General features: G+C 38.0%; 1 protein-coding gene across 1 annotated transcript in view; it reads right to left on the bottom strand.

Annotated features, from left to right (window-relative positions):
* Positions 1-18498, bottom strand: part of LOC136256473 (uncharacterized) — a 38561-nt gene extending 20063 nt beyond the window's left edge. Inside the window, exons 1-2 of the mRNA XM_066049442.1 lie at positions 18225-18498; positions 1488-1714 (exon numbers count right to left, since the gene is read on the bottom strand). Coding sequence (XP_065905514.1) covers positions 1488-1714; positions 18225-18252 — 255 coding nt within the window. The 5' untranslated portion in view covers positions 18253-18498. The remainder of the gene's footprint in view (positions 1-1487; positions 1715-18224) is intronic.
* Between the last annotated feature and the right edge of the window lie 9284 nt (positions 18499-27782).

Raw genomic sequence — 27782 nt, 5'->3', positions numbered from 1 at the left:
TTACAGTATAATACAACTAATCATCAATAAGACAGCTGTGTGAATAACATGAGTGATCCTTTCTAAAGTCCCCATGTGATCTCACTGACCATTTCTAGTAAAATAACTAGTGGGATAGCACTTATTATAACATTACACTATCACATTGACACTGTCAAACCCTGTGGTGAATCCAGAAATTTTGTACAGTACAAATAGCTTCAGTTAGTATAGCTATATTCCAGTAAATAATAATGTTATTACGTCTTAAGCCTCCTTGTCTGGCTATACATGTGAAGTAACAATAATTTGCTAAAATTTCCTGCAATGATTAGTACATAGTTAAATAATTTTAAAGTGTTACTTGAGTGGAGGGCACCGGGATTATTTCTATCCCTGTAGATGTTGACATCCAGGAAGGTTATCTCATCCTGTTAGATCTGGACATTTAAGCATCTTGTTAGACTGTCTAGATTTATTTGTGACTGTCTCTGGCAAAAACAGTCTTACTGCCCATTTACAAAGTATAGAGAAATGCTGGTTTTTAAATGTTCAGAGTCTTGTAGCTTGTAATGGTGGTAGCTATGCATCCAAATTTTCACACATTTTACATTACCTTCCAGTTCATCCACTGAACAAGTAGTCAACAGATAACTTTCCTGCTGTTTTTAGACCAAGGGCTCTAAAATGGGTGGATAGTGGGGGCATGAAGGTGGGCAAGAGGTTATTTAAAAATTTTAAGAGGAATGCATATGGATGAATTAGAATAAGTTATTGGCCATTCAGGGCTCAAAACTGGCTAAAATGAAAGGAAATTTATAGCACCGGTCATTATCCAATACTGCTGAGCTGTACAGCCACACACAGCCATCTCCTGGTTGGCCAGGGTTTTATGAAGGCCCCAGACCACTTGTATAGATCGTCACTGACTTTGGAAAAGCAGCCAGCAAGTGAAGAACACTTAACTCCGGTTGACTGTGACAGTGAAATTTGATAGTGCATTCATCAAACTTTGTCTTTGAGTCGAAAATTTAATTTACTGTCAAAAAATCGAACTTACTATCATAATTGATAAGACTGGTTTTTCCAGAGCCAGTCACATTTGCACTTCTTTGGTTTCAATTAATATATTTAGGTTTCAGAAATAAGGGTCAAAAGAACATGCCCCCTCCCCACTGTTGGTTAACATCACATATTAAAATTACAGTTTAAGAGTTGAAGTGATCTAATGTGTGTTCTCAGGTAGAGGAGAGGTTGCATTTGCTCCAATTTACCCTCTAGGTGGAACTCTACTGGGTGATAATCCTCTTAACACCCAGTGTTATGGATCCACCTGCACACTGGAAGACAAGAAGACTTAATTGATGGATCCACTGGTTCTTGACTAGAGAAAATATTTACAGTATTTGCAAAAATCATGGATACTGTTTGCTCGCAACTTAAGTTATGTTTAGAAAGAGTAAGCAGTTCTGTGCTAACTATTACATACTGTATAGCAAGTAATATACCTGATTATAAGAAGCACCTTGTAGAGGTCTAGAAGGTCCAGGTTGTGAGGCTGTGCTCGCACGTGTGGTTGGTAGTGGTGCCACATTACTGGTACTATTGTGAGGAGAGCATGTAGTAGTAGTAGCAGCAGTAGTAGTAGCACTTGTATTTGAAATTGCTAAGACACTAGTAGGACATACAGCATCGTATGCAGGCAGCTTCTCATTGGGATAAGCTGGTGGTTGATCTGTAACAATTGCATGATTATTACTTCACAGGTACAGACTACATCAGCCATAAACATTTCTTGTTACTGCATGGTAGGAAAGTTTTGTAGGTAGAAATTTTGCAAATTAACTGAGACACTGCACTCTGTAGTATGATGATTTGATTCCCTGTATTCACAGGTTTTAAGTAGCATTATCACAGGTACCTAGTGGGATAGCAATTATGACAAGTATAAGGAAAAATTAAGAATCTTAAGTTCGATTAGGGATCATAGAATAAAGTACATAGGGAAACAAGTGAGGTTGCCTACACCTGCAGATATACTAGTGGACATTTAATCTGTACTTCAGTCATGGATATAGACTGAATTACGGATTAAATGTCCACTAGTATATCTACAGATGTAGGTAACCTCACTTGTTTCCCTATGTACTTTATTCTATGATCCCTAATCGAACTTAAAATTCCAAATTTTTTCTTACATATACTTGTTTGTTTACTTTTTTGTAATGTAATATGACTGGTGAACAGGCATGGGGCGAAGTACTTTGGTACTTGTACTTAAGGACACTTACGTACAACTTCTTGAGTACTTGTACTTATACTTAAATACTTTTTGTACAAATGTAATGTACTTGTACTTATACTTAAGTCCTAAGAAATGTACTTAAGGTACTTAAAGTACTTCAAAGTACTTATAAGTACTTTGAAGTACATGAAGTACAATTAAGTCCATTTACATATGTCCAAGTGAAATAAGCTGTAGCTATATATATATTGGCTGAATTTGGCTCAAAGATGATACAGCATATTCCTGGATTGACATGGTCAGCTTTTTTGTTGAAGTCACAATTGCTGCATTTGCTCTAAAAACAGGATTTAAAAGGTTTCCCATCTTCTGATTCATTTCTCTGTAGTAAGAAACAGTTGTACTGCTTTTGGCCTGAAAGATTTAGTTGTTCATTTAGAAGCAGGCAGCTATAGCAGCTAAGAAGAAAGGTTATGTCCTGAACAGAAAGTCGACAACAACGAAGTACACTCACTAAGCATGTGGATGAATACATTGAAACTGATTCAGTAACAATGGCCCAAAATCCAGCAAATAAGATAACCAAAAGAAATATCCTCTGCTTTCAAGGTTGGCATAAACATCCTAGGAGTACCATCTTCCTCTGTGTCTGTTGAGAGACTCATTAGCATTGCAGGAAAGCTATTTACTCCTGACAGATTTCACCTTACAGATGGCAGATTTTCACAATTTTATTAGGTGCAACCAAAACTACATAAATGCAATCGTGAACACTGTAAGCATAATCTGTACTTGTACTTGTACTTAAATACTTTCAAAAGTACTTCTTTTAAAACAATGTCATGTACTTGTACTTGTACTTCAACAAATGTCAAAGTACTTGTACTTTATTTAAGTACTTTCACATGTACTTTGCCCCATGCCTGCTGGTGAACCCGTGCATACCTCATCAAAGGAAAGAATGGCACCAGAGTTAATGTTTTCATCTGAACGCTCACCCCAACTATCAATTACTGAAAAGTGAAGTGTGTGGCCATTACGCTTCTCTTTCAGCCATGTCTGTTACACATGTTACAAACAAAGAACAGTGGGAGAAGCACCTCTGCAATCGATCCAGTCACCGTTGAAAATACAGACGGTTCCCATTTACAAACATAGAGAAGCCATCACGTGCTAGCATGAATCGACACCTGGGCTGTCTGAAGTGACATCTAATAGTGAAAAAATCAAGCCCGTAGCTTTAGCCACTATCAAGTTACGCTTGTCTGAAGACATCAGGCAGGCAGGCAGACAGGCAGTTGGTCAGTCAGTAGAAAATTCCATTGAATGTTTTTTTTTATTTTGTAGCAATCTATTGGAAATGTTAGGATTGTACTGAAGGCACTTTTGGGCTTGGTTATACCTAACCAATACTGCCAAGGTGCCAGGAAGGTATTGTGAAGTTGGGTTTTGGGTGATATTTTTACCAGAAAAACCCAAACCTCCATGATACCTAATATAAAGTACACTGAAACCTCTCTAATCTGACACTGTTTTTACACCAAAAAGAATTTTTCTATGGAATACTACCTCAACATCCTTGCTACTGGTATATGCAAGTAGTCAGCAAATCTTTGCCGATTAGCTAAAAGTATAGCACATATTACTGCTAAACTGTATTCACTTAGACGTTCAAGTTATCTAGTTTAACACAAGGTTCACTCACAAACTTTGTATTAGCTATAGTTTGTTTAAACATAATGTGAAGAAACACAAGAAAGCCACGAAGGAAAGAATGCTACCAGTATGGATAATGATGCAGATAGTGTAAGGGCACATCTGGGGTGCTCAAAGTGTCCCTTTGGCAAACGCCTGACTGAGAACTGCTGAGAAGTTTTTCTTCAATAAAACTAAAATCAGTTTATCAGTTAAAGAAACACTTATTACAACATTTTATACTTACTTTTACTCTTGTTTACAGCAATCATACTTCAAATATCTGCTATCTTTCTGTGATAGGTGCCTCTAATAAAAATAATTGTGACCCAGTCTGGGAAAACCGGTCTATCGCCCATGTCAGTAGATAGGATTTTTCACCCAGAACACAGAGCTACATGAATAGACTACCTAATTTCACAATCAAAATCAGCTAGACATGAGTGGTCTAGTTTTGCTGGCTGCTTTTCCCAAGCCCAGTGGCAATCCATACGTGCGGTATGGGGACTTAATGGAGCTCTGGTCAGCCTGGGGATGGCTGTATGTGGCTGTACAGCTCCGTGGTGTTGAATAAGTACCTATACTGTGAATTTACTTTCATTTTAGCCAGTTTTGAGACCTGAATGGCCCATAACTTGGCCTAATTCATCCCTATGCCTTCTTTTTTAATATTTTGAACAGCCTTTGGCCCTCCTTCCGGACCCCCACCTCCCTCCCCTTTTGGAACTCGTCTGATACAGTCAACCATGGTTTAAAAACTATCTAAAATGGCAGGAAACTTAGTTGTTGGCTACTTGCACAGTGGATGCTCTGGAAGGTAAGGAATTGGTGTAAAACATGTCAAAATTTGGTACACATAGCTTCAACTATTTGCAAGCTACAACACATTAAATACTTAAACCGGCGTTTCTCGATACTTTTAAATAGGCGATAAGACCGGTTTTCCCAGACTGGGTCACAATTATTGTCTTTATCTTCTAAAGCTATTACAGCAGCTGTTAAAGGCTTCACATGCATTTCTAAAGGCCTAAATAGTAAGATTTAACAGTGAAACATTGCTGGGGAGTCTACCATTAAGAGTGGAACTTCCCCATTTAGAAGTCTGGATCCGTGCCTGTAGTGAACAGTGTCGGTCACAGCAAATGTTCAGAAACGCAAGTAGTTAAGTTAACTTTGCAAACTGATGATATTGGATAGCTCACTCAGCTCTGCAATGTCTACAGCACATGTCCAGACAAACACCATTACACAATGCATAATGTTGAGTACATGTACCCTAGCTACGTCCATGATGGAAGCCCTACTATCGATGAAGAGATTTTACTGGTACAGAAGGATTAAAGGCAAGACAATAGTCCATATATTGTATATGTTTATCAATATGCCAAATGTTTCTTCTTAAGTGAATTTTAAACGCTTTTGTGAAAGAAGTAGAGCTGTAGCTGTAGCTACCCAGTTTTCTGCTATGCTTGACTGAATTTCAGCATCAGGCAGGCAGTAGAAAATGCTGTGGCGACTTCACAAAAACATTTCAGGTCGATTTGATGGCACTTTTGGTTATACCCAACCAATGCTGTCATGCTGTCATGTCATTGTGAGGAAAAATCGAGGCTGGTTTTTGGGTGATATTTTATCACAGGCCATCCCCACACCTTCATCATCCCTACTATTCAGTACACTAACATACTGTATGATGGTATCCTTATTACGGGCATAGATGACTCAGAGCACCTGAATAATCTGAAGAATGTATTCCAAAGATTACAGGAATATGGAGTAAAACTCAAGAACAACAAACGTTCCTTTATAAGTACTTCAGTGGAGAGTACCTTGCATGGCTACAAGATAGGTTGCACACTACCCCTACAACAATTGATGCCATTCAACAAGCACCACATCCTGAGAACATTCAACAAAGGAGATCATTGTTCACTACTAATGAAAATTTATTCCAAACCTAGCAACAATCACAGAGCCACTGAATCAGTTGCTACACAAGGATACTCCCTGGCAAAGGACCAAAAGCTGCAAAGCAGCCTTTACTAAACTGAAAGAAATATTACCTTTATTGCCTGTGCTAATCCATTACGACACCTAAAGTCCACTTCGCTTAGCCTGTGATGCATCTGCTTATGGAATTGGCACCATTATTTCACACATCATGCCAGATAATTCTGAAAAATCAATAAATAGCTTTTGCATCTTGCCAGTGTTGGGGGTAACACTTTAGCTACTTATGTAACACATTATGTAACAATTATACTTTTGTGGTAACAAAGTAATATAACGAAATACGCTGTAGAAACTAGTAATATAACTCAAGTTACTTTACTTACAATTGTAATGCGTTACCAAAGTAATGAAGTTACATAACTGTATCAAGTCTAATATTACATAATATCAATATCAGTACTACAAGTAAAAATATTACTAATTTCATTAGTAATCCACTGAGTAATGCCTAGCTACAATAAAGTAACGAAGCCTACTGAATGAAGCTTATTCACCAGCTTCTTACTTATAATCAAGATTTGCACATTATCCAACAACACAATCATCAATCAATTAATAATCAATAGTCAATCAATCATGTCATGTGATAAGGTGGCAGTTTCACACATGATAGCTTAAGGCTGTGGACACAAAGTAATATAATAAGTAGTATTATTATAGTTACTTTATTATATAGGTGATTTGTAACTGTAACCAAATAGTTCAGTTGCAAGTAATATGTAATGTGTAACGAGTTACTTTTAAAAAGTAATTGCCCCAACACTGCATCTTGCACCTTAACCAAAGCAGAATGCAACTACTCACAATTAGAAAAGGAAGAAATCTTTGGAGTGAAGAAGTACTTATGGCAGGAAGTTCACATTAGTGACTGATCATAAGCTGACAATTCTCAATATTCTTTAGCTGCAGCTAAACGGCTTTGATTTTAGCTTCCTATCAGTATGTCATTGAGTTAGGAACAGATAAACACAGTACTGCATATGGTGTCTCTATACCCTTGCCACATCCACCAGCACTGGAAGAAAACATCAGTGAAGCTACCTTACAAGTAGAAGGAAAAATTAGGAATTTAAGCTGGATTAAGGATCAAAGAACAAAAAAGCAGGAAAACAAAGGAACAGCTAAAAATTTGTGAAACAAGGGAGGTTGCCTATACCTGCAAATATACTAGTGGACATGTAAACCCAAATTCAGTCATGCTTTTTAACTGTTCCCTTGTTTCCCTGCTTTTTTGTTCTTTGATCCCTAATCCAGCTTAAAATTCCTAATTTTTCCTTCTACTTGTTTGTCTACTTTTTAATAACACAATTATGACTACTGAATCCACGTGTACCACATTAAAAGAAAGAATGGTGCCAGGCATTCCATAAAATAATTTTGCATCTGAACGCGTGCCCCAATAATCAATTACGCACTGAAAAGTGAGGTGGCCATTACACTTTGTTTGTAGCTATGCTACGCTCATTACACAGCGTTACAAATGAAGAACAGTACAAGAAATTTCTCTGCAATGAATCCAGTCGCTACGGAAAATGCGGGCGAAAAGCATGACACAGCCAGAGGGAAGCCGTATCACGCTATCGCAAATCGACACCTTGCGTTGTCAGCGAAAAGAACTGGAACACAAAGGAGGACAAAGGTAAGTCCATGATACGTGCATTGTACATACTGCAGTTGGCAAAAAGGCACGTCTCGGGATGAGTGACATCGAACAGTGAAAAAATCAAGCCCGTAGCCTTATCCATTGTCAAGTTATGCTTGGCTGAAGGCATCAGTTAGTTAGTTAGTTAATCAGAATAAAATTCTGTTAAATAGGATTTTTTTTAAATTCCATAGAAACTTGTTGGAAGGGTTTGGGGGTCACTTTGAAGGCATTTTTGAGGAAATTTGAATATGGTTTTAGGGTGATATTTTTGGACAAGAAAGCCCAAAACTGCATGATCCCTAATATACAGTACTACCGTACTGTATGATACAGCTTACAGCAATTGGAATCTTTACCAATTACTGCTGAACAGATTAACAAGAAAAGTAAAAATGATCCATGGGTTGGCCAGAAGCCATTGCTCCTGAACTGAAACCAATTAGACCAGTTCATTTATTTTCATTGTATTTGCTATTGTGCAATACTGGATGCTGTAGTTAGCCATGAAAATGTACAGAAACCATTGGGAATGGACAACCACGGGAATTAAATCTTTTTTTACACAGAAAGTAAAGAAGATATCTGTGTTTTGAAAACAGTATAGACAACTACACAAATTTCTACACCTGATGGTGGTTGTCTGCTGCTTCTAGGTGTAGCGATTGGCGAGTTATGAGCTGCTGAAGTGAAAGCGCCTGGCGACAATGTTGTCTGGTGATGAAGCATACAAGCAGGTGCTTGATTCTATGTTTACGTGGAATAACAACACTAAAACAAGTGTTAGGATCACTTGGATAGTGTTTGCTGACTCGTTAACATGGTGTTTAATTTGTTTGTTGGCCCGTAAAGTCGATAGTAGCCTTTATCCTTGATGTGAACCATGGAATACTCTACTTACTACTAACGAAAAGCTTTGCCTATCAGTTCTGAGCAAGGTTCTTAGTGGTTGTCAAGTACAAACTCCTCGACAAACTCACTTTTTTTCCCGCCTACCACCCTAGCACAAAAGGCATGTGTGCTGGACACAACTGATAAACTCACTATTACCAGCCATGGAAAGCATTGTTCAGCAAAACCTTAAACTTTGCAGCTCTATAACTCACTCATCCTTTACCCTATTCACACCAGACTACCACAAAGAGACAGAGACATTAATGTAGTTTAATTTCATGTACAGAAAATTGGAACATGCTGTATACCTTGTAAGTAACGGAGATTTAGAGTAACTCACCTAATATCGGATGGGTTTCAAACTTGGATGCAAATACTCGAACTACAACAAGAATTTTGAACAACTTATATGTCTTCAGATAGTTCAAGCCTGTGGGACCTTGGACACCAAGTATCAGCTTTCTCGGTTTCTTTGTCTGGTGGCAGCAGCCCTGCAAAGTCATTTCCGATTAATATGTATATTCCGGAAAAAAGTCAATTCACGGACACCCACAGTTTACAAATCAGACTTACATCCAATCAACAATTGGATGGGTTAGTATTAGGGTTAGGGATGGGTCCCTAACCTTAACCCTAAGCTGAGAAAGCTGATACTTGGTGTCCAAAGTCCCAACTATCTGAAGACATATAAGTTGTTCAAAAATCAAGTTGTAGCTCGAGTAATCACGTCTGATTTTGGAGCCCGTCCGATATTAGGTGAGTTACTCTAACCATCAATTATCATCGTTTCCCAATGGCTTCAATACATTTTTATGGGCATCCACAGCATCCAGTTGTTAATTAACACTACTTGTATTTTTAAAGTCCTTAAATGAAGCATGTAAGTCATCCTGGCATTATGAGAATGAAATCACTAAGTAGAAAACATATTTGGTGGCAAAACCATGATAAGGACCTAGATGATAATGGTGAATAAATATAGCTCATGTCAGACAAATCAAAACAAACTACCAACTGCTCCTTTACACCCATTCAAACGAAGGTGTCTCAATTTCTTATGAGTTACCACACAATTCCTCATGGAACAACTGGAGAAACACCAGCTGAACTGTTTCTTAAAGATCCATTAAAACTAGACTTGACTTACTAAACCACTAAAACTAAATTTAAAGGAGAGGGTGAACCAAAGACAAGAGACTTCATGACACGACAAACAGGAAACTAGAGACATTTTACCTGGACAAGAACATATTGGTACAAACCTCGCGAAGCAGCAATCCTAAATGGATAACTGGAAAGGTTGTGAAGAAACTTGGTCCACTTTCTTACCTTACTAATGGACAGAACCGCAAGTGTCACATTGATCAATTGCTGCCTTTGCAACAACAAGTTGAGATTCCAAGCTGCTTGGACTCTCAACTTGTTGTTGTATTTAGCAACCAAAGTGATGAGGATTTCTTTGTACCAACAGTACCAGCTCTCAGTACAGAAACTCAATCTCAAAATGACAACCCTGTTCATCGCAATCCACCTAGAGCTAGAAAACACACTGATTGATTGACTTAGTGTGAGGGAATGTGATGTATTTTAACCTAAAACCGTACACTAACCCGAACTCTTACTAACAGACACGTAATATATCATTTGTATGGTTGTAATGTTGTTTAGACTATGTTGTAATACTGCAGTATAAATAGATACTTGTACGTAGTCTGTATGCATACTTTCTTCTGTTGAATTATATAATCAGTTCTAACCCATGCTTAAACATAAAAACCTTCGATGTCTAAATGACCTTACATTCACACATCTTATTTTTTCATGCTACTATAGCACCTTGTTTCCATGCCTTGCTTTTCTGGGGTGTGTAAGGCCCACAGTCACTGGTCTGCCCAATAATAATTAAAAACAATATTTAGCATCGCTAAACAACAAACTTTAAATGCTGTTGTTATACCATGACCTTTGGGTGCACCTAATCACTGGACTGGACTACTGGACTGACATATTTTTGGTCTTCACACATTCTGAGGTAGGTTTTATTGAGTCTTGCTAGCCAAGGACCATCAGAAATCTTGCAGTCTGCTACTAAAATGATGAGTGTGAGGAGTGGAGTAAGCAAAAACTGACTTCTAGTGATTTCACCTCTATTTATCATGTTCTTCTACAGTACATATACCTATACTCCTTATCAGTATGCTGCAGAGAATGTGCTAGTTATGGTTAACCAACGATAAAGTCTTGGTGATAGTAGAAGGCTTGTACAATGCTAATAAATGTGGTCACATATTATAGTACGCCAACCAGCACACATAAGAACTAATCATGATAGCAGAAAAACCCTACAGTTGTGCAATGAGTTTGCACATTGCATAATAGGAACAAATTTAGCTACAATGTATTGTCCTAGGAAGGATAGATTGTGTCCCAAGGGGGTCTGAGCAAGGATACAGTGTGTCATATGTGGTACAAATATAATAAAATTATTTTTGGTTATATATTACAATCTCCAAAACACAATACTAAGAAGTGTATAAATGCTGTAGAGCATAACAAGTAGTGAGAAGTGAGTTTTGTTTACTCCACTCCTAACACTCATCATTTTAGTAGCAGATTGCAAGTTTTCTGAAGGCCCTTAGCTAATAAAACCAACCTCAGAATGTGTAAAAACCAAAAATATGTTAGTCCAGTAATCCAGTCCAGTGTTCCAGTCCAGTGATTAGTTACACCCATGACCTTTATCAACTTCTACATGGTCGTGACCCATCTACACTTTTCCAGCCAGCATCTTTTACCACCAAAAGGAGGCACAATTTCAACCTTTTGCTAGTCGAATGAATTGCTAAACAGTGAGAGCAGTGGGGAACTGGAATGATTTATCCCAAGTTGTGAACGCTGAAATAACTTTTTAAAATGATTACTGGTTTAATACCATGTATGGTTATTTGTAATTACACACTACACACATTTCATCCAGGATACACAGGCTTTACCTTTACATCCTTAACAAACAATTGCAATAACTAGGTGATACACTTATGCATAAGCCTCACGCAAGCCTAGTGAATTCAAAGAAGGATTTTAAAAGCATATGCTCAGAACAATATAAGGCTAATAGGACATCATGTTTGTGGTCATATACGAAAAAAGAAACATAAAAAACTATAGAATAAGGCTGTGTGATACTGATGAACCTATAACTTGATAAGTTTAGATAACAAGAAACCATATTTTTATCACGATAAATGATATTATCTCGATAATGAAGTATTGTCATAGAGTACTTTTACAAGCACAGTTTTGCATAACAATAATTGTTTAGGGCTAGTATCTCTTGGGAAATCACCTTTTTCAGCATTACTGTTAGACTACTATTGTTGATACAAGTAACACCATTCACGCCCTACCATTATCACCTTGTGAAAACTCTGTTAAATTCACAGGAGAACAGCAGATCGATGAAATGCCATTACAACATACCTGGGTAGCTATGACATGATGATGCCTGAACACAAGTTCTGTTGTAGCATATTTATCTCAGCTGTTTGTTATTTATTTATTTATTGATTAGCAAAAATCTTAGGGGTAACACACTAATGTACAATTACAGTAATAAATAAGTACGACCTATATGTCACTGAATTTCATGTAGATCAGGGTAGGGTAGAAAATTCCATTCAATAGTCATCTTGGGGGGAAAAGAGTTACAGTAAATTTCTGTGCTGAGTTAGTAGTGAGAGAATTTTAGTTGATGATTATGCATTTGTCAATTTCATGCCCCACCCCCTCCCCCCCCCCCCCCCCCACCCCCGGGCATCCCCACACCCCAGGTGGGGAATTGATATTGCTTCTTGTCCCCACCCCTGGGGCAATTGACAGTTGTCCAATTCACTGACCAATTCTCGGTAGTTGCATTTCTAAACAATAAAATCGCACTTGCTATAATTTTATTAGTTACAGGGCAGGTTTATTACTAGTCGCATGCATGATATATGCGCTTAGTCATCCTTGAGGTGTTGTCAAATCCCCCACTATGAGGGTGGGGACATAGTGGGGATTTGACAGCCAATTTTGCCCCACTAGTGGGGAATTTGACACCACGATTTGTCAAATCCCCTGTATTCTCCCACCCCCCTGGGGGTGGGGAGGTGGGGCATGAAATTGACAAGTGTATTAGCTCTAGTGTTGGAAAAGATGGTGACGGCAGGCAGTGTGGGTAGGGAACAATAAGTAAGTGGTTCACAAAGGATTAGTCTATTATTTCTACATCAATCTTGTAGAATTGTAGATTTGTTTTCTTGTTTAGTCTAGAAGTCTAATTAAGTTTTAAGACTGAGCACTAGCGCTGACATCATAGGTTACACATTCACAGGGGCATCCATTTCCAGCCGTAGCAGACAAACATACATTCATTTATATAGTGGGATCTTCGGGAAAAAAAAACAGAAAAAAAACAGTTTCCTTGCCCCATGCTATTGCGTTCAGCAATAAAATTAATAATAATTTAGCCAGTCATGAAAGAAAAGTACGTGAAAAAGTAAGTATAGGTAAGACACGCAGTGTTAGGATTCTTCAGTCGATAAACAACACTCAGGAATGACGTAATAATCACCTCGGCTCTGCCTCAGTGATTATTATGTCATCCGCCTCGGTGATTATTATGTCATTTCTGAGGGTTGTTTATCGACTGAAGAATCCTAGCAATGCGTGTCTTAGTTATTTAGAGAATGGCTTGAAGAAAGGATGTTGTGTTCGGTGCTGCTGCTAAGAATGAAGTAATCGTTAGTCCTTCTCTGATCAAACAGTTTGATCCTTCGCATCCAATTCCTATGAAGTTTCAAATAGGATGGGAAGAACTGATGGGAGTTCCAGTCAACCCGGCGCATTATACAGGACTGTTGGCACCAGCTATTATAAGCAATGGAGGATACGATGACCTGGATCCTGAGATGGATGCACTGTTGGTTGAAGCCTCTCAGTGGGTTGAAAGTGAGCTGATATCTTGGGAGAACAACGAGAATGATTGTCGAAAGCTTAGCCGTTTTGGTGCACCACAAAGCGATGCTATTAAAAAAGCTAAAGAAAGTCATGTTCCAAAGATTACTTTGAAAAACACCAGTTGGGCTCAGCAAGTTTGGCAACAGTGGGCCACAGAACGTCTACAAAGAACCGCGGAAAACGAAGGTAGCTGTGATTTAGTGTTGGATGTGGCCTTTAGTGCTGGATGTGGACATTAGAAAGATGAGTAACGCGGCTATTAATCACTGGTTGCAACGATTCGTGCTAGAGACAAGGAAGAGTAATGGGGAACATTACTCCCCTGATAGCTTGCACCAGATATGCTGCGTACTACAAAGAGCAATCAGAGCTGCTGGTAACACTGATATTAACTTTTTTGATGGCAAGGAATTCACACCTTTTTGCAAGCTAATGGATGGCGAATTAAAGAGACTGAATGGTACTGGTAAATATGTGTACAAGAAAAAAGCTGATATCAGTACAGCTGAAATGGAGGAGATTTTGTGGAAAATTGGATTGTTGGGTGATCACTCACCACAGATGCTGGTGAATATGTAATAGTTGTATCATGTACCCGAGTGATTTGCCTGATATGTACACCCAAGCTCGAGGGCCGTTAGGCCCGAGAGCGTGGGTGTACATATCAGGAAAATCACGAGGGCACGTGATACAACTGATATGTACCATGTAGGCTAATAGCCTACTGTGGTGGGCGACTAATCACCCAAGCCAATACGAGACAACCCGCTGGATTTATTATATAGAGAGTCTTGTAAAATTCGATTATGGGTCAGCAGCAAGTAACGTTGCAGTTACTTTTGTTAACATAAACGGGAAAATCCTATGAATATCACGGAAACACTCATTTTTGCGATTTAACAAGTGTTTCAAAGTTGCTACATTGTTTAACCACTGTTTACAATGTTTTCTAAACATCCAGAGGGGTAAGCTTCGCTGTAGAGTGGTTACCTCGTGATATACGAAAAGTGGGCGTGGTACGTAATCAAACACGCGGACACGCGATTGTAAATTAACCATGACACTAGTTCTCACCTTAAACTTCCGTTTGTCAACTCATAGGGTGGTAAGGGTGTCGAATTGCCTTCGTATGAGTGCTGTAGAATGCAAAATCGGGTTCATGGTTTTCATCACGTGAGTAATAATAAACTCCCACAATCGAATACTGCCAGGATACTTATAAAAACAAACAACGTTACCTCATCAGATATATCAAGGCCATGGTACATTTAAATGTATCATGGCCAGCCATGGTTTATTTTAAATGTACCATAGCCAGCCATGGTTTAACTTAAATGTACCATGGCCAGCCAGGGTTTATAAGATATGTACCCTGGAATTTGGCTTTGAAGTTAGGTGGTTTCATGGTACATGTTGGTATATTTAATGGGGTTGTGTTTTGCACTTAGAAGTGGTGATGACCATCGAAGACTGAGACATTATCCATCGCAGGTTAAACTGGTAGAGCCCCTCAATAGTACAGCTTACCTTCACTACAACAAGATATCTCAAAAACAAACCAGGGGGGACTGAAACATTGCAAGCTAACTCCAATGGAAGTGGTACACCATGCAAACAAAACCAATCCAGAGCGGTGTTTGGTTCGTCTATACAAGCTATACAATTTGCTGTGCCCAAACAACCGTCCACAAAATGCGTTTGATAACCCAGAAGAAGCAGATTGTTGGTACAAAACTGTCCCTATTGGCCATAATAAGCTAGCTGAAGTGGTACCAAGATTAATGAAGGATGCTAATATTCAGGGATATTATACTAATCATTGACTGAGAGCAACAGCAACCACTAGGATGTATGACGCCCAATTAGATGAGGCTACTATTATGAGTAGGACAGGGCATCATTCAGTAAATGGTGTCAGAGCATACAAGCGGACAACCACTGCATTGCAAGAATTGTCATCTGCTATTCTAAACGGTGTGACATCAGGGGATGCCAAGGAAGAGACTACTATATCAAGAGAGGCCAAAGAAGAGAATGTAACAGTTGTCAAGGAAGAAACTACTATGCCAAGGGAGGCCAAAGAAGAGAATGCAACAGTTGTCAAGGAAGAAACTACTATGCCAAGGGAGGCCAAGGAAGAGAATGTAAGCAGGTATCCTCAAATGGACTTTGGTAATGCTAAAAACTTCACAATTAACTTTAACTTTAATACAAAGTAGGTATACCTGAAACAATGTTAGTTACCTTGTTTTGCAAAGGTGTCATTATGAGATGTTTGTGATGAAATAAATACAATCTGAACTAGCTATGTGTGTGAAACTGGTTGGGAAGCAGGTATTCTTAGACAATGGCATGTCAAGAATGCTTTGATATTTGCAAAGTATGCAGGGTTTTTATTCTAGTAAGGCACCTGTAAACAGGTGGAACCTAGTAAGACACCTAGCCACAAACTTCAACAAACAAATTGCATACTTTGTGGGTTCATAACAAATTCCAGTCACCACAGGCCATTGTCTAAATTACTAAGACATGCATTGCTAGGATTCTTCAGTGGATAAACAGCACTCAGGAATGATGTAATAATCACCTCAGCTCTGCCTCAGTGATTATTACATCATTCCTTTGGGTTGTTTATCCACTGAAGACTCCTAGCAATGCATGTCTTACCTATACATAAATATGCAATTATATGTTGCAAAACATGACTAGGTGTCTCACCAGAATAAAACACCTGCATACTTTCCAAATATCAAAGCATTCTTAACATGCCATTGTCTAAGAAAAAAGGCATCACAACTGGAGCTCCAACCACCAATCTCTAGCTAAGTTTGGAACAAGCTTTAAGTGGTTTGGAGTATGATGCCTTACCACTATGCATGTCCCTATAGCTATATGCATGCCACCGCTGCTTGCTGCTAGTTCGTCTTGTTTTTGTACTATGTTACAAATATAAAGTAACCCACCCCCTATAACCCTAACCTAACTGTTAAATACAATGCACTAACCTAGCTGCTTCCTAAGGCCACTCCAAATAAATTCTCTGTTTCCTGTCCACCGCCCGCACCTGGTTACTGACAGCTCTAAATATTTCATTATTCCGTATTCTTCCATTATTTTCTGGTTATTCTTGCATACTGATAGGCTTAGTAAAAGCTATCTTTAAACAGTGTCAGCAGTGCTATCAAGTCAGCACAAACTTCACGTTTGTGTTATTTTTGCAACTACAAAGGAAGGAACAAACTTATAAGCATGCTTTTATGCAGCCTTTTTGGCTGTGCCAGGCAAATAATAGCTTGAAAAGCTAGCCAATTTTATAATGAAATAATGGAAATGGACCGCCCGCCCGCATACAAATATGCCTGAGTCCAGGACGGGAAACAGAGAATTTATTTGGAGTGGCCTAACCGTAAGAATGCTTTTTTTTAAAAAGTGATCAGAATCATTGCTCGGGCTAAGAACTGTGTCTGTAAAGGCGCGAGAGTGCAATTCCTAATCCTATATAGGAACACTTTTCATTTCCCAATTAGTCCTATAGGGCGCTGTTCCTAATCCTGCACTGAAGCGTGTTGTTAACAATAGGCATAGACGGGGCATAGATAATATACCTCCGTGTATATAATTATGAACTCTTGATACAACAAATGACTGGTTAAATGAATATTTGTACCGTAGCAATCGTAAGGTAAGTAAGGGGGTTTCCGGACAGCTGGGTATTCCGGACACTTCGTTTTTAATCTGCTACTGAAGGATGGAATAGAAACCAATCAGGCTATGGTTTAAGTACCTAAGTACCCTACTTGTGTACTATAAAATACTAAAGTTTTGTTTCGATAGCTTTAAGGATTGCCGAGATACATCACAATTTGCTTGCGCGTGTAGAATATTTTTGTGTAAAAAACTTTTACTACGCATGTTAACCGAGGCCCCCGATGTTAACAGGAGATTGAGGGCACCGTTCGTAATTCTAAGCGACCGTAGGCAGCACAAATGATCAGTCACACTATTCAGTGAACGGATATATGATTTAGAGATAGTATAACAGGAATCCAAGTCCATTACCTGCGACGTGTTAACTGGCACGCGCAATCAACACAATTAGCATCCCGGAGAAGTCCCAAGCAAGGATCCGCGGGGCTACACTACTTAACTATGCTGTTTCAGCGTTGAGGCAAGGACTGATACAGATTTCCAAACAGTAGATCAAATGTCGCATCTTCGAAAGCTGTGCAAGACATACGCACGGTCCGAGCAAGGCTGGCAGCAGTTCTGCTACTTAAAAATCGCTGTCACCAACAAAGTAACCAGACAAACAGAATGCTATCAGTCTCTGCTGGGCCATGACACTCAATAGAATGCAGAATTTCCCATAACAATGGCAGGTACGCCTTTTTTTAGTGGTGTCCGGAATCCCCAGCCACATAAATTTTTGGCAATTTCTCAAACTGCAAATTTAAACTGCTCTTTCTCCTAGTACCCTATACTTTACCACCCACAATTTATACCACCAATAGCCTAGTTCATTAGCTACAATTCGGCACTAAGCATTTTAAAATCCGTTTTTCTTTCGAGGAGAAATGAACAAATTTCTAATGCGTGTGCAAACTTTGTCCGGAAACGCCTGCCCTTACCTTAGCTAGCTAGCGACTATAGTATCCAGTTCGAAATTTAAATAGCCAGGGGCGGATCTAGGATTTATAAAAGGTGGGATAGCCATGCACTAATTTTATAGATTAATGTGTCTACATACATGATGCTTACCGACAGCTTTTGTCCCTTCCGTATTCATAGCATCTACTGTCAGTGTATTTTAAAAGGTAACTGAATCGAAGTGATCACAGCCTCGAAGTAGTATTTGAGTTTGATTGACGACACTGAATATACTGTCTGTCACGATGGTAGATCCTCGTCACAACCCGGTGTAGACAGTTGCTTCCTTAGTATAGCTACCTAAGAAATTAATGGCCTGATGTGATATCAACTTGCTTCAATGTTCAATATAACTACCTCACGAAAACTTGTCTGGCGAAGCCATAGAGCGGTAACTCCTTAGTGACGTCAGTTTTTTTTTTTTTTTTAAAGTTATTTAGGGAGACAGCATCAGCATCAGCTGTTTTTCAGCTGTGCCCTATAGATACATGCATAGCTACAATTATTACAACAATAACAGTATTAAATATAGCTTAAAACAGGCCAGTACCCGGGGTGGGGGGGTTCGAGGGGACCGAAATTCACCAAATGCCCTATTTTTTTTATTTTTACTGTAAAACAATCTTTACAACTGTAATCTGTTCTAGCATTCATTACACGCCTTCCATGGCTTCTACCGCGTGTGGCTTCCAGGTAGTAACCATCTGTGTACATAAATAGAAACCACTTTAATGATGCATGAATATAGACAGTGGCTTTCTCTCTCTATCGCTAAGGCTTCTATTATAGACATAACGTACTATTTCAGTGTGATAATCTAGGCTTAGTTACTGCTATTAACAAAGGGTATTCAAAAAGTAAGTTGGTAATGCACCTTTTAAGATCTTTATGGTTTTTTGTTGCTGTGTTTGACATTCAAGTTATTGCTAAGCATATAGCTGGGGCTGATATGTTTTGTCTAGAAATAATGTCATCCAATTTCTCCTATCTCACCCGCAGGCAACACCGATTCCAAAACCAATGCCACTGCCCCTTCTCTTCATCGTATCACCTCATCATCCGGACTGGACCTCACACTCATTCAGAATATGCTTCACCGATACTTTGACAATGGTATCTCGCCTGCCACCCGTGTCACCTATGCGGCAGGGCAGCACAGGTACCTAGATTTTTGTTCTGCAATTAATCGGCCCCCACTTCCTGCTAATGAACATACCCTTCTACTTTTTATTACCGACCTTGCCATTGTTGGTCTGTCACACACCACCATCAAAGTGTACCTTTCTGCAGTTTGCAACATGCATGTTGCAACTGGTTACCAGTAAATTTACAGTTCGCAGCTCACTCCTTGTTTGCAACAAGTTTTAAAAGGCATAAAGAAGACCCAGGCTATTTCTCAACCTCCTCGCATTAGGAGACCCATCACACTGGATATCATGAGATCTTCTCCTGTACAAATCTTCTTATGACAATGCCATGATATGGGCAGCATGTTATATGGCCTTTTTTGGCTTCTTAAGGAGCAGTGAGCTTACCGTGCCTTCCCAAGATGGCTACGACCCATCAGTGCACCTGTCACTTAGTGATGTTGCTGTGGACAGCAGGTCATCCCCATCCATGATTCAGGTTAGGATCAAACAATCCAAGACAGACCCTTTCCGCCTTGGGGTTAATTTATATCTGGGAAAAACTGATGCTCCTGTTTGCCCTGTTAAAGGTATTTTAACTTACTTGGCAATTCGTGATGGTACCCCAGGCCCTTTTTTCAAACTTGGTGATTGCCGATATTTAACTCGATCCATCTTCTCATTCCTTGATACCCTGCTGGTGGATTTGCATCTTGATAAGGAACAATTCAATACTCATACTTTCATATTGGGGCTGCAACTTCAGCAAAAGCTGCCAATATATCTGATATGCACATTCAGATGATGGGTCGCTGGAAAAGCAATGCTTATAAGCTGTACATACAAACTCCTACTCGAGAATTGGCCAACTTATCAAAGGCTTTAGCTACAGGCTTTCAGTAACTACGTATATCCTCATTTGATTGTGTACTTATTTAATAATAACATAATTATGATTTCATGTAGAATTATGACATTATTTCATCACAATTCATGTTCTTACAATGTATGCATGCACCAGAATTGGTTTTTTTCTTTTAGACTTGTCCTTGTACACAGGTTTATTACTTGTCAAATATCTATTTTCACTTGCAAGTCTTCATATGTACTTTCCTCTTACACATTCAATTATTACCTGTACTTCCTATAATATAGCTCTATACTACGTATATCTACAGGGCTTTGTGTTTAAGGAGGTATTCACTCTGTGTTTGGGGATGTGTTCAGACCTATACATTGATTAAGTTCAATATGCATGTGGAGAATTTAAACATTCACATGTTCATGTTACTGTTATCAGTGGCATAGGTCTTGTGGGTCTTTACATGCATGCATGCCCAGAGGTACGAGGGTAATAATGTGACATTGTTTAATATTTATTTTGTAGCCTATGTTCTAGTTATGTTCTCTGTTTATATAAATCTCTTTCTTGGGTGGAAAGGTTCCTCAATGGAACCTTTCTATGGCCATTCACCCAAGTTTATTCCCTAATTCCCCCTGTAAAGGCTAAAAGATTGGCAATTTGTGAAGTACAAGGCCTAATATCATGATAAGATGGGTGGCAGGACCCTGTACACTTACCAATATCACCACAATCTGGGATTGGGGTGAACATCATTCATCGGAGGTCCTCAGCATGGATTAGTTCGATACAGTAAGGTGAGCAAACAACATTAAATGGAGTTTAAAGGATTTAAACAAGGTTAATGGTGGAAGCAAACTATGGGCGCTTCTCAAAACCTATTACAGTGTCATCAGTTGGCATTAGATAGAATTTAGGTGCATGTGCACCGGAGAATAACCATTACTCTGAAGAGTAAGTGACACCACCTTCAGAGCATATGTTACTCATTTAGAGTAATGGTTATAACCTCTCCAGGGGTGTTAAATCCTTCCAATTATGGGAACTCTTTAAGAGTTGTGGTTACTCTTCATTTTAACAGTGTATAAGATTCTCTACACCACGAAGACAGATATACTCTTATCCCCCAGAAATTGTACAAAAATTCATTAACCACCATGCAGAAGAAATTCATCTAAATTTATCCAGCTATACAACCTCATAATGACATTTATAACCAATTCTTTTTCTCAAAAGCAATTAAGATTTGGAATTCTTCATCCCAAAACATGATCACTTTAAATTAAGCAAAGAAGAAATCTTTAATTTTTCGATTTAATTAATTATTATATTTATTAAGTTTCACTTGTCAATTTATATACACTTAACACCAATGCATTTATGCAGTAATTATTCTGCACTGCAATAAATACTGTAAACAAATAACAAAATTAAATTCAAATAATACATCTCGAAAGCTACATGTATGAAGATTCTTGGCAGTTGAAGCAGTTAACATTGTTATGGCTACAATTATCAGCCTCTTTACCACACTGTTCAATTTAGCTCATCTAGTCCAACATGACCCTCTCAACTGTATACTCAATAAACCTAATTACCTACTGTACATGTGCCTTCTGTATATGGCCTACCCACAATATACACTGTATACCATAATCACTATTGTACTAGCTATTATAGCTTGTAGCTAAATAACTACAAAACCTCAGGTAGTCTGGTAAGTGGTAAACTTACAGTAGCTATCAGGCTGGTAGCTAAGTTTATAGAATCTATAATTTTGGACAAAACAGTTAATTCACATTGGCCTTCTTTTTAACTCTTACTGAACTTTGAACGCTCTTGCAGTGCCAGTAATGGTCATGTAAAGTAGATATAATCAAACTGATGCTATAGGAACAGGAGTACTGAGTAGCCAGTGGATCCAAGAAATAATCTCAATGTTAGAGTTTTCAAGTTCACATAGTTAAGACCATATAACTACATACAGTAGCTACATATATGTAACTACACATGGTGTCGAGGTGATGTGATTCATGTGAACATGAACATGAAAGAGCAGCTGCTATTGCCGTATGGCCAACTAATGAACCAATTAATGACTCTATATTGTTGCTCTAATGTCAAAAGTAAAGCTGAGGCCTTAAATAATAATCACTTTAATCAGTATTGTACACAAGAAGATACAGCAAGTATCTACCATAATTTGCTTTTTTTGTGCAAAAAAATTTCGTGATAAGAATTTTCGTGTAAAAATATTTTCATATGATTTACGTGAATGACTGCTCTATTATAGAGTAGTTTGATCTTACATAAAGATTTTTGTGCAAGAAATTTTCGTACAAGTTTTGCATACAAAATTATTTTACAAATAAAAAGCAAATTACGGACCTATACAATTATGCATGAGGACCCCTTTCTGGATAGAAGATTTTTGGCTATTTTTGGCCAAATTGTGCTTTTTAATGATAATTGGCACAGTATCAGAACAGGTCCTTTCTGTCCTTAGGAAGATTTTGGGGGCTATATGGCTATCTCAGATTTGACCTTTGTGGCCAGTGTTTTTGTCTTTAGCTATAATATATTTCCTTTAATAATAATAAACTGTTTAATATTAGATATATAAAGGCAGTATCAGATGTCAGTTTAGTAATGTACTGCAGGGGCGGATCCAGGGGGGGTTCCAAGGGTTCCATGGAACCCCCTTTTTGAAAGAGCCTCTCTTACCCGAGATATTCTAATAGAGCAGTCAAATCGATATAGTCTAATAGAGCAGTCACAGTAGTCTTTTGAGGAGCAGTGTAGCAAGTTATGTATCTAGATATAAATAAGGAAATATAGTTGGTAAGGGTATCTATGGTGAGGGGCAGCTGTTGTCAGCAGGTGATGACCGTTTTTTTTGGTCTTCAACTTACAGCTAAGCTGAAGTTGCAATTCCAAAAATGGAACCCCCCTTTTTAATAGTCTGGATACGCCCCTGGTACTGCATGGCTATACTGAACTGACATAGACAAAAAGGTTACTATGACAAAACTGTAAAATATCTGGTATTTAAACCCTGGACCACCAGTGTGTGAGGACAGTGTGTTACCAGCTATGTTACCACTGCTAGCTACCCACTTCCCCTAGTTTAATTTACCTTCACACAATTAATATGCTTGATGCTCCAGTAGATGGATGACTGTCAATTAATTATATAATTTGCATTATTGAAAAGCATAACAACTTCAAAGAAAATATCTCGTGTTAAGAAACAGTTTAGTTTTTGTTTCAAGTTAATAGCATGTTTCATTGTAAAGCTACAATTGTTTTTTAAATTCATAAAATCTTTAAAAAATTTATACCAATCCATTACTTGACTGAAATGTAGCTATTTATTAGATTTGTCTTCAATAATACACCCCTTCAAGAACATTAAACACCATGGAAGCTTGACAGAAGTTTTCACTAATCAAACAGAAATGCTTAATACGCAGTGAAAATAATTTTATTTTTCACTTGAAAATGCATATCTTTACCTATGAACAATGGTCTGATACATGGCTTTTGTCTTTTAATGTCACAAAATGTAAAATCTTACATATTGGTAATCCTGCTGCTAACTGCAACCACAAGTATATCCTACATGGTGTTATGCTTGAACTTTTGGAGGACATATGTGATCTGGGAATTTGCATGGACTCTAAACTTAAGTTCCACATTCACACAGATTTTAGTACAAATAAGACTAACCATATTTTAGGTCTCGTTTTAAAGTATTTGAATGTAAGAACTCAGATATTATGCTTAAACTATACAAATCCCTAGTGCGCCCACTGCTTGAGTATAATAATGCAATTTGGGGGCCATATTACATCATGGATAAACATAAGATAGAAGCTATACAACGAAGAGCCACTAGAATGATTACCACCTGTCGTGATCTGTCTTATTATGATTGATTGCACTATCTAAATTTACCATCTTTGCAGTACCGAAAGCTCAGAGCAGATCTACTATTTTTGTACCAAATGATCAACAATTTCTATAGCATAAATACAGAGAACTTTTGTGATTTTCCACAATCACAACAACAAAAGGACACAACATGACATTATTCAAGCCACATACAAATTGCTTATCAAGATCATCCTTCTTTACAGTTAGAATGATTAACAATTGGAATTCTTTACCCCAATCAGTGATTGACTCCAACTCCCCTGATCAATTTAAGAATCTGCTGGACAGACACTATAGTAATATAATGTATGATTTTTAATGGGTATAGCTACTTTTTTGTGTGTATGATTTGGATGTACAGGCTACACCTCTATCCAGAATTTACAATTACAATGTCAGCAATGCTGCAGCATCAGTATTGTTCTTGAAGTAGTTAGAGTTGTCCAGCTGGTTTAAACCCTGAAATCAACTTTATGTTTTAAAGTGTAGCTATTGTGAAATGTCTAGCTACTGCATAACAAAACAGGCTAAACTATTTACTGATTGTTGTAGCATAAAACCAAACAGTCAATCTCTTGCCAGTGCTTCTCCCTATTGCATCACACAAGTTATATGACATTATAATTTTATTTCTGTAGCTAAATTGTATTAAGCAGCACCGTAAAATCTGAGGTGTCCACAGGACATTAAAATGTCCCAATATACGGACACCACTGGTGATAATGGTGTCCCAGGGGCGTAGGGAGGGGGGTTCAGGACTACCCCCTGTAAAATTTAGACTTCTGCAAGCAGGACCCTAGCACACCATTTAGTGTGGCAGGATGAAATGAGTGGGTTATGTAGTGTAATGGCACAGCACAACAATTGATAAATTTAGGCATCATTATTCAGAGTGATTTGAAGTGGCACCTACATATCCAATCTATCACCTCCAAAGCAAATCAGATGCTTGGTCTGCTAAAGCGTAACTTGAGGACATCACTGATCTATTCACCTGAGAGAGAGAGCCTACCTTAGCCTAGTACGCCCTAAACTTGAATATGCAACTGCAGTCTGGAACCCTCATTTAACAACTGACAAGATCGCTTTAGAAAAAGTTCAGAGGCGTGCTGCACGATATGTCAAAGGTATATACTCCTATCATGCTAGTGTAACACAGATGGTTAACGAACTTAAGGCCACTACAATGAGATAACTTGTTTCTCATCAACCGCCCGCACCAAAGTTTTCTTTTGCCCATGCGCACTCATTAGTGCACGAGATTGCAGCATAACTCTTTTAAGTATTGTGGTAGTGGGCTTATCACGTAGAAAAGCACTATTTCCATGGAAAACTACAACCCCATTGAGATACAGACACCGTTTATTAGTGTTTTTTTACTTCTGTGTTGATTAGAGTGCTTTCTGGAGCATCAAAAACCATCAAGGCATCAACATTGTGACTACAGTGTACAGTAGACTATACACTAGCATTGGTACAGTGACCTGCATGCCCTATGTGCATATCTAAGAGTCATAGTAGCTTTAGTGCATAAGACAGCCCCTCCCCCCTAATAAGACTGACCATCCTACACATGCTAACCCCGCTGCTGCATGTTTGCTGATGTTTGCTACTGCTCAGTGCTGCTGTTGCTGCTGCTGCTGTTGTTGCTGTACTGTGGTATGGTACATGACCCCAAAACTGGTGGAGCTCTCGTAAAGGAAATGAAAGCTTTGTTACTGAAGTTGAAGCTTATGTGAACTTGGAGTTTTACCCTCAGTGTGCACCATTGCTTGGTGTGTACCTGCCAATTACCTAAAATAAAGGATTATTATATTGGTTTTGTACACATCTGCAATTTATAGCTATGGTTTGTGCAATAATGAAATAATGAGATAACCCGCCCGCCCGCATGTGTTACTCTATGAGAAGTTGATGAGAAACAAGTTATCTCATTGTAGTGGCCTAAGTGGGAATCACTAGAGTCTCAAAGAGAACAGCTCTCCTTAACTATGCTATACAACATTCTTAAACAAAATGTCTATTTACCACCTGAATACATACCTGAGTTTCATCTACAGACATCACAGTACCAGCTACAGACCAGATCATGCCATATGTTCAGACTTATCGAACCATTTTGTAACACTGACACCTACAAATACTCCTTTATACCATCAACATCAAGGCAATGGAACGTACTACCTCGCTACATCTTTGAAGCGGAAAACACTGACATATTCAAATCTCTGCTACATAACTATTATTTTGCAATCAATAGCTAACATTATTTATTATATTATATCTGTGTATATTCTTCTGTTTGTGAAGTTTTCACAGCAAAATTAAATAATAATAATAATAATAAAGCTTGCATTCATCTCTCAGGCTTTCAGGGAAATATTTACAGAGGTAACATGAGCCCTTGTTAAGAAGATCGATGTACTCTAATAGAGCAGTCAGCTATATACTCTAATAGAGCAGTCATGTAAATATCCATATCCATATGAAGTTTTTCAGACATTCTAACATTAAATGCAAAACTGGGCATAATCTTATACTGCTGTGTAGCTTTGGTGTGCAGTGTTTAAAGATATAGAATTCCAGTAATTTATCACTTGAATGTGTTACCCAAAAGGAATGCATGGTATGCATATTTGTATAGTTATAATGTTTTGATTGTAAGTCATGACATTTGTATCAGTGGATTTATGGTTATATACCAATGAGATAACTATTACTTACAGATTACTATATATGTGTCTCTATTATGCTGTCTATTTCCACTAGTTAGCTTTAGCTATCTAGTACGTATACTAGCTTCATCCCAGGGGCACTTATATGCACTATAATTAATGTACTTTTTGCGTAAAATATAGCAATTTGCTGAATTCATTAAAATATTGAAAGTCTCTCAGCAGCTGGGGGCTGAGCCCCTAGATCCCTACTTCTGGAAACTCAATACTGCTGTTGGAACCTCCTCCCCCCTTCAAAACATCCTGACTACGCCCCTGTGTCTAGAGGACACTTCAGTTTTTACAGTGAGCATATTAAAACTTTCAGCATCAAAGACAAGGAACATGAAGACTTCTGGACGTGCTATAATTTAGAAAAGAAACTGTTGTATGTCTGCACAATAAAGGTGTATCTGGCCATGTGTCAGTTGTGCTGATATGGATTTTGAGTTTTAACTTTTTCAATGCTAAAACAAATCAACCCTAATACAAAATTGTACATGCAGAACTAGAGCTCAGAGTTAACTGGGCATGGCTATTATAATTATACCATGTATCAGTAAAATCTCTAGAGCTTGGTGTTTTGAAAACCTTGCATGTGAGATGATGTTTTTATATGTGTTTCTCCCAGTATCATATCATAAGCATATGCATGTTTTGCAACATATAGAAATACTAATCAAAAAAGTGCCATAGCTTAATAATCTAGTATTTCTTCTTTGGTTTCTATGGTAACAGATAAAAATATCTGTAGATTTCTATGGTATCCTACTCTTAATTGGTACAGTGTATGCTTATCATAGCAATGCACATTAGTATTGTTTTACATAGCATAAAACTAATATTAGCAAGGATAAATTACTTTCACTAAACTAAAAGTTTATATCAAAAATTTTATTTCATTATTTACATAAATTACTAAAACTACATTCACATATAGTGTACTTTTTGTTTACTAAACTAAAATAAATTACTAATTTAGTTTCTAAAATTAAAAACTGTACTAAAACAATACTAATGTACATGTCTA

The sequence above is a fragment of the Dysidea avara genome, chromosome 5 (genome assembly GCF_963678975.1).
Source record: "Dysidea avara chromosome 5, odDysAvar1.4, whole genome shotgun sequence".
In the NCBI taxonomy this organism is placed as follows: domain Eukaryota; kingdom Metazoa; phylum Porifera; class Demospongiae; order Dictyoceratida; family Dysideidae; genus Dysidea; species Dysidea avara.
This window is presented reverse-complemented; position numbering and strand designations above follow the sequence as displayed.